This window comes from Rana temporaria, chromosome 7 (assembly GCF_905171775.1).
Source record: "Rana temporaria chromosome 7, aRanTem1.1, whole genome shotgun sequence".
In the NCBI taxonomy this organism is placed as follows: domain Eukaryota; kingdom Metazoa; phylum Chordata; class Amphibia; order Anura; family Ranidae; genus Rana; species Rana temporaria.
The window spans coordinates 93424661-93439441 of NC_053495.1; the positions used below are offsets into that span (position 1 = coordinate 93424661).

At 47.5% G+C, this 14781-nt stretch overlaps 1 protein-coding gene across 4 annotated transcripts in view; it reads right to left on the minus strand.

Annotated features, from left to right (window-relative positions):
• LOC120945491 (myomegalin-like) overlaps window positions 1-14781 on the minus strand; it is a 416745-nt gene that overhangs the window by 73520 nt on the left and 328444 nt on the right. For all 4 annotated transcript variants that reach the window (XM_040359668.1, XM_040359666.1, XM_040359667.1 and 1 more), the window contains one exon: window positions 13042-13253. In XM_040359668.1, the coding sequence (XP_040215602.1) occupies window positions 13042-13253 (212 nt within the window). The remainder of the gene's footprint in view (window positions 1-13041; window positions 13254-14781) is intronic.

Consider the following 14781-nt stretch of genomic DNA (forward strand, 5'->3'; position numbering starts at 1 on the left):
CTCCAGCTCTATGTACTCACGGATCAGCTCCTGCTTGCTCATGTCCTGCCGGCTCTCCACGTGGTCCTTCATCATCAGGAACTGGGTGGTGGTGTAAGGGGCCACCGGTGGGCCCTTGGCGAACATCTCGGCACGCATCTGGGACGCCCGCTGCGACTCCCTCTCCTCCAGTCGCTTCTTCTCCTCCCAGGTCAGCTTGTTATACGGCTTCCAGGACCTCTTCTTCTTGAAGGGTGGCCGGCGGTGCCTCTTTCTGCCCAGCTCCCTCCAGGGCCCCCTCCGGCTCAGGGCTGTCGCCCATGACCAGCTGACAATGGTGTTTCCTGTTGTCCGTAATACAGATTGTACATGAGGGCTTCGTAAGGGGTGCCCAATGGTTCTTCCTGACCCCAGCTCCTTTGGATCCCAAGCCGAGTCTACACAATGGGCTGCTGCTGGTGGGCGGTACCCAGGTTGAGACCAATTTGACCTGGTGTTGTCATTCATGGGGCAATTCTGCTTGAAGTGACCCAGCTGTTTGCACCGGAAGCAGCGTTGTTCGTTGCCCATCCTGGCGATGATAGAGAGGGCTAGATGTCACCGGTCTGTTAGGAGGTTGGTATCTAGCGGTTGGTGGGTGTGAGGGCACCGTTTGTGGTGGAGGTTGTTCCTGTGTGTGACCTGGTTCGTCTTGCGAGTATCTGCATGTTCATCCGCCAACTTCGCGGGCCTCTGGTAGCGTCATGGGCCTGCGATCTCTCACCCAATCCTTGACGTCCGTCTGGATGTGATTGTAAAATTGCTCCAGGAGCATTAGTTGCAAAATGTCCTCTGCGGTGGTGGCCTGGCTGCTGTTAGCCCAGTTAGAGGCCGACCGGGACCAATTGCATGCCCCATTCCGCATAAGAGTCTTTCGTGGTTTTTGCGTGAGTCCCTGAACTTCTGTCGGTGGGACTCTGGGGTTACTGCATAACGAGCCAGGAGCACTTCTTTAACCCGGCGTAGCTATGGATATCCTGATCTGGCACGGTCCGGAAGGCATCAGAAGCTTTGCCTGACAGTTTGCCTGACAATATTGCAACCCACTCTCCTCTAGCTATTCGGTGCAGGTTACATTGTCGCTCAAATCCGCCAGGAAGTTATCAATCTCACAGTCCTTTTTCATCAAAAGCTTTAAAAGCGCTTTAACGGAATCTTCCTTGCGTCTGCTGTGCTGTTACTCACTGTTCGTAGAAGGTGCGGCTGCTTGTTGGACTGCTGCCAGTTTTAACTGTAGCTCTGCGTCCCTTATTTGTTTATCCTTCTGTAGTTCTGCGTCCCTTATTTGTTTATCCTCCTGTAGCTCCGCGTCTCTTATTTCTTTAGCCTTCTGTAGCTCTGCGTTTACTAACATGTCCATCACTTTCAGTACCAACATCTGGCGTTGGTTCGGGCCGAACCACGCTAGCTTCTCTCTCATTAGCTTGTTGGCTGGCGATTCCTCCTCCTGAAACACTGGTGTCTCCATCTCTTGTACTGCTGGCATTGCTGCAATCCCGTCCTCCTGGTCTAGCTCCATTGATTCTGCTATGATGACCCGCTTGGTTTTGTTGCTAGCGATCCTTCCACGAACTTCCAGTAGTTCATCCAGTGTCTGCTTGGAAATCCGGGTGTGAAGGGGAAATAGAAGGAAAAATCCACTGCTACCAACCAATTGTGACGGTATCGGTATGATATCCCCGTTCAACGTTCCCTTCTTCCCATAACGAAAATCACCCCAAATATCCACGAGGAGGGATATCCTGGGATCGCCCAGAAAGCCACCATGAGACCAGCTTACTGCTTGAACAACACAGACTTTAATGTTATCACACAGCTTATATGTCATTTCCAAAACTGTTACAATGACAAAATCTCCGCCCCCCTCACACTGGGGCTTCCATACAGATTATAGGTAGACACGACGGGGCCGATGCTGAAAAACACATTTTCTTTAGACAATGACATCAATGACGCTGAGCACTAGCTGTACTGAATACATCAACAGACCGCTCGACCCGCATATAGAGACATAATTTAGCACAATGAAGCAATCAGAATAATTAACACAAGCCACTTAAACCCAGCTCTCCTTCACACAACACAATAGATCAATTAACCTTTAGAAATAGTGAGGGGACATTAGCACATCAATACCTGGCTAGCAGGGAGCAGTAACTGAGACATATAGGCAAATGTATCACACTCTGCCTTCCCTCTCTTCTCTTGGGGTCCCTGAGCATACTCTCCTCTGTTGGGGGAACTCTGCCTTCCCCGATCCTACTTTTTCAGTTTACGGAAGTCCGTTTCTATCTTTCACCACAGGTCTTTCAGGTTCATAAAAACCTCTCTGATTACCCACGGCAACCACATCACTTTTAACAAGCACCAATCATTAGCAAATCATACATTTCAATGTGACCCTATCACATGCAGATGGTTATCTATCTCAGTGCTTGTTATGCCCCGTACACACAATTGGAATTTCCGTTGGGATAAACTCAGACTGATTTTTCTGACGGAATTTCGTTCAAGCTGTTTTGCATACACACTGTCACAACCCAATTCCGACCGTCCAATACGCGGTGACATACAACACTACGACGAGCCGAGAAAATGAAGTACAATGCTTTCGAGAATGCATCGACTTGATTCTGAGCAATGTATGTTGTTTTTCTCCGTTGGAGTTCCATACAGACAAGCTGAATTTTCAATAGAATTTTTTTTTCATTGGAAAAAAAGAGACCATGTCCTCCACATATGCAGCACCATGTCCCCCACATATGCAACCATGTCCCCCACATATGCAGCCATGTCTCCCATACCTAGATGCCGCCGCCTAGTTAATCAGCGGGGTGGGAACATTACAGCTTTCATTTGAATAGCTGTCTGTTCCCCACCGCGCTGCGTAATAGACACTCCCCCTTTCTCGGATTGGACGGGTGGATCCACGGATGGGGGACATATGCAGCCATATCCTCCATATATGCAGCCATGTCCCCACATATGCAGCCATGTCCCCCATATATGCAGCCATGTCCCCCCCACATATGCAGCCATGTCCCCCATACCTAGATGCCGCCGCCTAGTTAATCAGCGTGCAGGGAACATTACAGCTTTCATTTGAATAGCTGTCTGTTCCCCACCGCGCCGCGTATAGACACTCCCCCTTGCTCGGGAATTGGACGGGTAATTTTTCTATCAAAGTGCAGATCTCCCGTCCAATCCCGAGCAAGGGGGAGTGTCTATATGCGGCGCGGCGGGGAACAGACAGCTATTCAAATGAAAGCTGTAATGTTCCCCGCACGCTGATTAACTAGGCGGCGGGGGCATTGCGGTATGCGGCGGTCGGGCGGCGGTGGAGGTAGTATCGGATCTGGCATCGGGGGCATTGCGGAAGTACAAGTACTCCCGCAAATGCTCAGTATCGGTCCCGATACCGATACTGGTATCGGTATCGGGAACAACCCTAGTCCCACAATGCCATTCTTGATCAAGGCTTCCCAGTACGGCCTGTACCACCTGGCTCCACTCATTGGTACTACACAGCACCACCTGGTCCGACTGCGGTTGGAGACACCCAAGTGTACAGTGAGTGCTGGCATTTCCACTAAAGTTTATTTTATCTCTAAACATCCCATGTCTTATACCAGACCTTTCTAAAGTCTTTTCCCCTGTCCAAGACATGGAGGGGCTCATCCACTGCACCTTGTGAGGTTGAAACATTTGAAGATACCTCCACATCCTTGGAAGTACCCATCATCACAGCCTGTTGCTTCCCTGGAGCGCTGTCAGACACATGTCCCACTATTATCCATTCTGCACCAGTGTCAGTGAGCTGCTGCAGGTCATGACAAGTCACATTGTCACCTTGACACTTGCTATTACTTAGTTGCTGGGCTGTGATAAACACATCTGCTATGCCAGCGTCCTCAACTGTTCCTTCAGACTGGAGGCATTAACCTTTGCAGGGGCAAACGTGTCCTTGAGCACCAGCCGAACCAGAAGGTATCTGCCATCCTGGAATGGCTAGCCCCCACCGATAAGAAGGGCATCCAAATGTTCATAGGGTTTGCTAACTTCTATCAAAGATTCATTAAAGACTTTTCTAGCATTAATTGGCCTGATCACTCAGCAGACTCGCCAACACCCGTTTCCAGTGGTCTGAGGAAGCTCAAGTGACTTTTGATAAACAAAAGGCTTTATTCACCTCAGCCTATGTTCACCCAGATCCAGCTCTGCTCTATGTCCTGGAGGTCGTTGCATCAGAAATCGCCACAGGGGCTGTCCTGTCCCAGCGTCAAGGTCCTGAAGTATTTCTGCCTCCAGTAGCTTTTTTCTCCCAAAAACTGAGCCAGCCAGAAAGAAATTTGATATGTAGGGATAGGGCACTGCTAGCCATAAAAGTCGCTCTAGAAGAGCGCCAGGAAACATACTGAAAGAGCATTCGCCTTAACATTTTTGGACCTGGGCGATAAGTTGAGATGAAAATTGAATCTCAAAAAGAACTACCGTATTTATCGGCATATAACACACACTTTGTTTCCCTGAAAATAGGGGGGGGAAATTGCGGGTGCGTGTTATACGCGCCGATAGTGTACCTTGGAAGGTAAGGAGGGGGACGAACACAACGGTAATTCACAAGCCGTCATCTACCTGTTCGGCTCTCACTCGACTCTCACGTCACACACACAATCCCACCTCCGCCACTGTGGCATTGGACCAGTGTTCTGTCTATCACAGGAGCTGGTCCAATGCCGATGGTGTCTGTGTGACTGCCGAGGTGAGAGAGCCCAACAGGAGATGACGGCTCTGTGATTTCATGCACTGTCCAGGCTGCATTAATGGTGAGGTTGCATTCAGGCTAAAAAGGGACATTGATAAGGCTGCATGATGAGATGGGCATTGATAAGGCTGCATGGTGATATGGGCATTGATAAGGCTGCATGATGGGATGGGCATTGATCATGCCACATTGGATAAGGCTGCATTGGTGAGATGTGCTGCAGATGGGCAATGATCAGGCTGCATTGATGAGCACTGCCCTTATTTTTATTCAAAGTTGTTTAGTTAAAAAAGTTTTTTTCCTGAAATTTCCCTCTTAAAATGTAGGTGCGTGTTATACGCTGATAAATACGGTAAGTCCCTCTGGCTTGCCAAGGCCTTAGACGTTTGGCAGATCTCAGGATACTCCAGGTTTTTATGATCTGTGAATATCATGATGGGGTGAGCTGCGCCTTCTATAATGTTTCAACTGCAAAATGTATTTTCCCAGTGCTGCTGTGCTGCCATTCATAAAGTGATGAGTTGATTGATATCCCACATAGCTCCAAACCCCCCTTTGTGGTTAGACTCACCAGATTCAATGGAACCCTCAGCGATACTGCGTTGTGGGTCAGACAGACTTATGCCGCTTACACACGATCAGAATTTCCGATGAAAAAATACTTATTTTTCATCGAAAATTTAGATCGTGTTTGGGCCCCATCTGACTTTTTTCCATCGTGTTTAGAAATAAAACATGTTTTATTTTTTTTCCGATGGGGAAAAAAACGATAGGAAATTCCTATCGCCGTGTTGCAACTCCGACGGAGAAAAACCCCACGCATGCTCAGAATCAAGTCGACGCATGCTTGGAAGCATTGAACTTAATTTTTCTCGGCTCGTCGTAGTGTTTTACGTCACCCCGTTTTGGAACGGTCAGAATTTGGTCTGACAGTGTGTATGCAAGACAGCTTGAATGGAATTCCCATGGAAAAATTCCATCGGATTTTAGGTCATCGGAAAATCCGACCGTGTGTACGGGGCATTAGTCTGGTGAGAAGAGTGATGAGTGATGTTTCAAACTTGGACATAAGGAGGAAAGAGCCCACATAGTATAGATCGTCTTGTTTATTCAGTAGAAATCAAGCTTACAAAGTTCCATATTAAAAAACGAGGATGTAGCATCAAAACACAGTTCCAGGAAACAGCAGGTTCTCTCACAACCTTATCTGCATTGCAACATTAGGACGTTTGATAAAGCCCTGTGGGAGGGGCGAAATGCATCAGATGCAGACTATGGACAGCAGTGACATTGATGTCCTATGTTGGAATGCAATATCTTTAATAAAGCCCTGTGGGAGGAGCGAAATGCATCAGACTACGGCACTGCAGTGACATCATGTCCTATGTTGGAAATACAGATAAGGTTGTGAGAGAACCTGCAGCTTCCTGGAGCTAGCAGACAGTGTTTTGATACTACATCCTCGTTTTTTTACTATGGAAAGCTTGATTTCTACTGAATAAACAAGACGGTCTATACTATGTGGGATCTTTAGAATTGTATATATGCTTTTTTGCACTTTATTTGAACTTTCACTGGCTACATGCTTGTATATGAAATTTCACAAATTTATTGTGTTTTTTGCACATTTAGGCCCAGATTCTCAAAGGAGTTACGCCCGGCGTATCTCCAGATACGCCGTCGTAAACCCTGAGTGTGAGGCGTCGTAATCTATGCGCCTGATTCTTAGAATCAGTTACGCATAGATTTGTCTTAGATCCGACCGGCGTAAGTCTCTTACGCCGTCGTATCTAAGTTGCATATTTACGCAGGGCGCTAGGTGGCGCTTCCGTCGATTTACGCGTTCGAATATGGTAATGAGCTTAGATACGCTGATTCTCAAACGTACGTGCGCCGGCGCATTTTTTTACGTTGTTTACGTAAGGTTTTTTGTGGGCATAAAGTTACCCTGCTCTATGAGGCGTAGATGAGGCGTACCAATGTTAGGTATGGACGTCGGAACAGCGTAATAATTTTTCAGGTTTTACGTCGTTGCGTAAGTCGTCCGTGAATGGGCTTGTGCGTAAGTTGGGTTCACGTCGAAAGCATTGAGTCTTTGTGGCGTAATTTGGAAACATGCGCACTGGGATACGTCTAAGGACGACGCATGCGCCGTTCGTTAAAAGCGTCGATTACGTGAGGGGTCATGATTAATTTCCATAAAACACGCCCCACCACTTCCACATTTGAATTAGGCGGGCTTACGCCAGCCCAGTTACACTACGCCGGCGTAACTTAAAGCGCAAGTTCTTTGAGATACGGGACCTGCCGCTCTAAGTACGGTGGCGTAGTGTATCTGAGATGCGCTACGCCCGCCTAAAGATAGGCGAATCTACGTGAATCTGGGCCTTAATCTATATTAGCACTAGCATTTTACTATTACCCAATTAAGCTTGTTTGCGCTGTGGTATTCCCATTTTCTTTCATATTTTTTTACTTATGTCATGAACAGCAGCAGCAAGTTTATCACTAATTACCATATATAGCATGGGTGATTTCTGTTTATTACTCCCTGTTGCCACCTTCAGGGGTGCCGGTGCACTGAGCTGCAAGGGGAGCCCTCTCAGCACCCTCGGCCTCTGACCAGGTACGTGACCCCTATATTTGGAAGACTGGTAAACTTGGTACTGATACAAAGGAGTATACTCCTAATTGTGCTGTAGAGAAGCCTTTTTATAATGAAGTTCAGCTAATCTTCAGCTTTTTGCTGTCTCTCAACTGACAGAAACTGCTGGAACAGTATATTGCAATGCTGGATTCCAGATCATTATACCACCCTCCTGTCCAATCCCCAGCTGATCCTGTCCAAAGCAAGATCAATAGCTACTCCTGTGTCTGTGACTGTGTCACAGGCAGGGGTTAGGTTAGAGAGTAGTAGCTATAGAAGTAAAGAGGCTCCCACCGATCAGTAGTGATGTCGCGAACCTAAAATTTTCGGTTCCCGAACGGCAAACGCGAACTTCCGCAAATGTTCGCGAACGGGCGAACCGCCATAGACTTCAATGGGCAGGCGAATTTTAAAACCCACAGGGACTCTTTCTGGCCACAATAGTGATGGAAAAGTTGTTTCTAAGGGACTAACACCTGGACTGTGGCATGCTGGAGGGGGATCCATGGCAAAACTCCCATGGAAAATTACGTAGTTGTCGCAGAGTCCGTTTTTAATCCATAAAGGGCATAAATCACCTAACTTTCATAAATTGTTTGGAATAACGTGCTTTAAAACATCAGGTATGATGTGTATCGATCAGATAGTGTAAGGGTTAGGGTTAGGGTTACAGACAGGGTTAGGGTTAGAGTTACAGATAGGGTTTACAGACAGAGTTAGGTTAGGTAACAGATAGGGTTAGGGTTACAGATAGGGTTAGTGGTTAGGGTTACAGACAGGGTTAGGGTTCTAGGTTACAGACAGGGTTAGGGTTACAGATAGGGTTAGGGTTACAGTCTGTACCCTAACCTAACCCTGTCTGTAACCCTAACCCTATATGTAACCCTGTCTGTAACCTAACCCTATCTGTAACCCTACCCTATCTGTAACCCTAACCCTATCTGTAACCTTAACCCTATCTGTAACCCTAAACCCTGTCTGTAATACGGTTAGGGTTTCACAGTGACAGACCAAACTCTGACTATGTCCTCAGAACTTTTCGAGTTCAGGGTACGTGGCCTCTGAACATTGGGCATTATTCTAGGGCCAAAGGGAATCACAGCACCATGACCAAGACGGCCCCTGCGGGTGGCCTGCCTCTGCCTGTCATTTTTTTAGATTAGTTTAGTTGTACTATGTGTGCAAGCTACTGTGCCACCAGATATGAGATGTGGCACTGGCAGGTGGGCACAGTTACCCTGTGAGGCAAAGACACCCTGGCAGACAAAAGACTACTATTTAGTATTGCAGTGATTTTGTTTTATATCTTATCACTGTGCCAACACAATATAGATGAGATGTGGCACTGGCAGGCAGGTGGGCACAGTTTACCCTGTGAGGCAAAGACACCCTGGCAGACAAAAGACTACTATTTAGTATTGCAGTGATTTTTGTTTTTAAATCTTATCAACTGTGCCAACACAATATAGATGAGATGTGGCACTGGCAGGTGGACACAGTTTACACTGTGAGCCTGGGCCCCTTACATTACACAGACACCCCACAGCTCTGGGCCCTCTACATAGCACCCAGCACCACTGGACCCCTTATATTACACAGCAGCTTGCACCACTGGCCCCTTTATATTACACAGCAGCTTGCACCACTGGGCCCCTTACATTACACAGCACCCCACAGCTCTGGACCCCTTACATAGCACCCTGCACCACTGGACCCCTTTATATTACACAGCAGCTTGCACCACTGGGCCCCTTTATATTACATAGCAGCTTGCACCACTGGGCCCCTTACATTACACAGCACCCCACAGCTCTGGACCCCTTTACATAGCACCCTGCACCACTGGACCCCTTTATATTACACAGCAGCTTGCACCACTGGGCCCATTTATATTACACAGCAGCTTGCACCACTGGGCCCCTTACATTACACAGCACCCCACAGCTCTGGACCCCTTTACATAGCACCCTGCACCACTGGACCCCTTTATATTACACATCAGCTTGCACCACTGGGCCCCCTTTATATTACACAGCAGCTTGCACCACTGGGCCCCTTATATTACACAGCAGCTTGCACCACTGGGCCCCTTACATTACACAGCACCCCACAGCTCTGGACCCCTTTACATAGCACCCTGCACCACTGGACCCCTTTATATTACACAGCAGCTTGCACCACTGGGCCCCTTTATATTACATAGCACCCTGCACCACTGGGCCCCTTTATATTACACAGAAGCTTGCACCACTGGGCCCCTTTATATTATACAGCAGCTTGCACCACTGGGCCCCTTTATATTACACAGCAGCTTGCACCACTGGGCCCCTTACATTACACAGCACCCCACAGCTCTGGGCCCCTCTACATAGCACCCAGCACCACTGGACCCCTTTATATTACACAGCAGCTTGCACCACTGGGCCCCTTACATTACACAGCACCCCACAGCTCTGGGCCCTCTACATAGCACCCAGCACCACTGGACCCCTTTATATTACACATCAGCTTGCACCACTGGGCCCCTTTATATTACACAGCAGCTTGCACCACTGGGCCCCTTACATTACACAGCACCCCACAGCTCTGGACCCCTTTACATAGCACCCTGCACCACTGGACCCTTTTATATTACACAGCAGCTTGCACCACTGGGCTCCTTACATTACACAGCACCCCACAGCTCTGGGCCCCTCTACATAGCACCCAGCAACCACTGGACCCCTTTATATTACACAGCAGCTTGCACCACTGGGCCCCTTTATACTACACAGCAGCTTGCACCACTGGGCCCCTTACATTACACAGCACCCCACAGCTCTGGCCCCTCTACATAGCACCCTGCACCACTGGACCCCTTTATATTACACAGCAGCTTGCACCACTGGGCCCCTTACATTACACAGCACCCCACAGCTCTGGACCCCTCTGCATAGCACCCTGCACCACTGGACCCCTTTATATTACACAGCAGCTTGCACCACTGGGCCCCTTACATTACACAGCACCCCACAGCTCTGGGCCCCTCTACACAGCACCCAGCACCACTGGACCCCTTTATATTACACAGCAGCTTGCACCACTGGGCCCCTTTATATTACCCAGCAGCTTGCACTACTGGGCCCCTTACATTACACAGCACCCCACAGCTCTGGGCCCCTTTACATAGCACCCTGCACCACTGGACCCCTTTATATTGCACAGCAGCTTGCACCACTGGGCCCCTTACATTACACAGCACCCCACAGCTCTGGGCCCCTCTACATAGCACCCAGCACCACTGGACCCCTTTATATCGCACAGGAGCTTGCACCACTGAGCCCCTTTATATTACACAGCAGCTTGCAGCACTGGGCCCCTTACATTACACAGCACCCCACAGCTCTGGCCCCTCTACATAGCACCCTGCACCACTGGACCCCTTTATATTACACAGCAGCTTGCACCACTGGGCCCCTTACATTACACAGCACCCCACAGCTCTGGACCCCTCTGCATAGCACCCTGCACCACTGGACCCCTTTATATTACACAGCAGCTTGCACCACTGGGCCCTTACATTACACAGCACTCCACAGCTCTGGGCCCCTCTACACAGCACCCAGCACCACTGGACCCCTTTATATTACACAGCAGCTTGCACCACTGGGCCCCTTTAAATTACCCAGCAGCTTGCACCACTGGGCCCCTTACATTACACAGCACCCCACAGCTCTGGGCCCCTCTACATAGCACCCTGCACCACTGGACCCCTTTATATTACACAGCAGCTTGCACCACTGGGCCCCTTACATTACACAGCACCCCACAGCTCTGGACCCCTCTGCATAGCACCCTGCACCACTGGACCCCTTTATATTACACAGCAGCTTGCACCACTGGGCCCCTTACATTACACAGCACTCCACAGCTCTGGGCCCCTCTACACAGCACCCAGCACCACTGGACCCCTTTATATTACACAGCAGCTTGCACCACTGGGCCCCTTTATATTACCCAGCAGCTTGCACCACTGGGCCCCTTACATTACACAGCACCCCACAGCTCTGGGCCCCTTTACATAGCACCCTGCACCACTGGACCCCTTTATATTACACAGCAGCTTGCACCACTGGGCCCCTTACATTACACAGCACCCCACAGCTCTGGACCCCTCTACATAGCACCCTGCACCACTGGACCCCTTTATATTACACAGCACCCTGCACCTCTAATCTAACTAAACTATACAGTGTATAAATATATGTACAACTCCTGTTGATGTATATATATCCTCTACACACTGTAACATTAACTGACTAGCCTGCCTGCTCTAAGTCCAAAAAATTACTCTCTCTCTCTCTCTCTGTCTCTCTCTGTAAACCACGCAGCACAGATTACAGAGAAACAAAAAGCAGACCGGTTGATTAGCCCTAACAAGGGCTGTTTGGGGTGCTGTTCTAACAGCAGAGATCAGATGAGTCTTTCAGGCCTGGAGTACACTGGCCTAACTAGCGCTTTCCCTATAAAATCAGCAGCAGCAACACTGTCCCTCCTCTCACTAAGAATGCAGGTTCAGAATGAATCTAAAATGGATGCTGCCCTAGAGGTGGGAGGGTCAGGGAGGGTATGCTGCTGATTGGCTGGAATGTGTCTGCTGACTGTGAAGTAGAGGGTCAAAGTTTGCTCAATGTTAATTAATAGGAGGCGGATCGAACATCGCATATGTTTGCCCGCGGCAGCGAACGCGAACAAGCGAAAATCGCCGCAAACTATTCAACGACGAACAGTTCTGCACATCACTACCGACCAGCTGGATAAGTGAACAAGTAGGTGGGGCTCACCTGAGGTCCTAACCAGTGTTCACCAGAGCTCCTGATGGTGGAAGTAGGTTTGGTTGTGCATTAGTACCAGGTCACTGTCCTCGGGATCACCCCACCAGGAGGTGAGAAAACCAGGGCCCAGTAGCAAATATAGCAGGCAGGGATCAAGCAGAAGTGTAGCCGAGCAACAAGCAAAGGTCGGTAAAAAGTGGTAGCGAAGATACGGCAGGCAGCAAGAGTTACAAGATCAAAATATTGGCTGGGGACACCACAATATTCTGACAAACAGGAAGTGCACAGATATGGCTTATATCAGGAAGTTCTTGGGAGGAGCAAAGAGTTCAAGATTCACGAGAATAAAGACATAAGGCAAGGTTGTCTAAGCAATCAGGTAGAGAGCTGTCCAGCATCTTAGGTGGCTCAGCGAAAAGAGTTACCAGACGCAGTCTATCAGAATGAGAAAAAAAGTCTTGTGTGAGCATCACCAATGCGGTTAACAGGCAATGATTGTTGTGAGGGTACAAATCTACCAATTAAAGTGGAATCTGGCCCAGAAGGCAGAGGCTTCTAAGCTTAGTCTGATGATGGTGAGGCTCCAGCAACTGCCCCTTTAATTCAGCCCTGATGATATATGACTATGAATATATAATAATTTCTCTGGGGTCCTGGACAAATTTAATATTTGTGTAATGTGTAATTAGACTTTGTCCTGTTTTAAGGTTTAGTTTTAAGTCTTATATCACCTATATTTGCTAATAGTGAATTGATATATGGCCTCTGTGGGATAATATTGAGAAAAATAATAATACCTTTTTTCCATGGCCTTCTGTTCTAAATATTTGAAGAGACGACTGTAAATTTTTCTCCATTTCTTCAACCAATGATTTACTCTCCAACAGATGCTTCTTCAAAGCATGGAAATCATCAAAGTGGCTTGTGACGTAAAATCCATTTTCCAATGTTACAGTGCCATCTAGAGTATGTGCTGAAGTATCTAAAGATTCTGATCGGCAACATATGCCTACAAAAAATACAATTATATTTGATATTATTCTCTAAAAATAAAATCAGAATGATAATTAAAAAAAAAGATCAAAACAAAGAAAAGGAAACAAACTGCAGAAAAAAAATTGGATCACAGTTTATATTAGCCCTAATTATGTGAAGAGAGTTGTTAGAATCCAAGAAGAGATCTTCATCAGCCAAAGTACTAAACTAAGCTAATTATGCCAGTTTCTTGTGTGTTATAGAAGCAAATGATTAGGGTCATTTTTAGTATAATTTGTGCTCTGTGTTCACCAATTCCTTATATTAAATAATAACAGCTTTAGGTCAGTTATATATATTTTTTGTCTTTTTTTAAGTGTATACATTGTTAAACAGTTTTATGTGTGCTTTAATATTGTTGGAAAATTCTGCACATGGCTTCAGTCAGACTACAGGCCTGACAGTGGTTATGATCTAAAGAACAGTGGTTATCAAAAGAACAGTAAAACACACATAGGGTATGAAGCAAGGCCAGTGCAGAAGGTTAACTTGGCAGACGGTTGGAAATGGAGAGTAGTTGCTACGGGTAACCCATGTACCTGGCCACATGGTATGGGAAATAATTAATTAAGTAAGAGCATGCGTGAGGTCCCTGCTTGTGCTTGGCGGGACCTCATTCTGTCACTGGGAGTGAGGTGATAGGTACGTTGGACTGCTGGAGTTGGCAAAGTCTCTGCGATGTCCCTCCTAAATGAAAATACTTTTCAGCAAGGTGTGTAGTGATATGGGATGATATACTACACATGAACTCTGTACATTTAACTGCTGCTGCACACAGTGTACAGCTCATCTCTAAGCTGGGGTACCGCCATAGTGTTTGATTTTCACATGAACGAGGCCCCGCCTGGACCCGGGCTTCGATGAGCATGTACACATGAAATATACAGTTTAGGCCCCACCCACTGACACAAATTGTAGAACTGATTTTTGCACTTGCTGAACAACAATGTGAGGGACACGGTTATATACTTCTTGCAACTACACTCTGTACACTTCAACATGCTTAAAAGGGAATATAGTCTGTGTTCTACACTATGAATGGTTGCTATATAGCTTTGCATCTTTTATTTACTGACTCTGCATTTTTCTTTTTTCTGTCTGCTTTTATTATAACATAGAAATTAGGGGCAGAGACTTAGGCCCAGATTCACAAAGCACTTACGCCGACGTATCTAGAGATGCGCGGCGTAATTCAAAAATGCGCCGCGCGTATCTTTGCGCCATATCCTCAAAACGAAATACGCCTGAAAACCAGATTTTTCCGTCCAACGTAAAACGATTACACCGGCGCATCTTGAAGCGCAAAATACGCTAGACACACCATTGATTTCCCATGCTAATATGCAAATGAAGGAGATACGGCGATCCACAAAAGTACGCTTGTGCGGCGTAGGCTACGCCCTGTGCGCATCTGCTAGTTTCAGGGCGGAAAGTTACACCTTATAAAAGCTGCCCTTACTTTACACCAGCCGTGTAAATGTCAGCTAAAGCAACACCGTTAG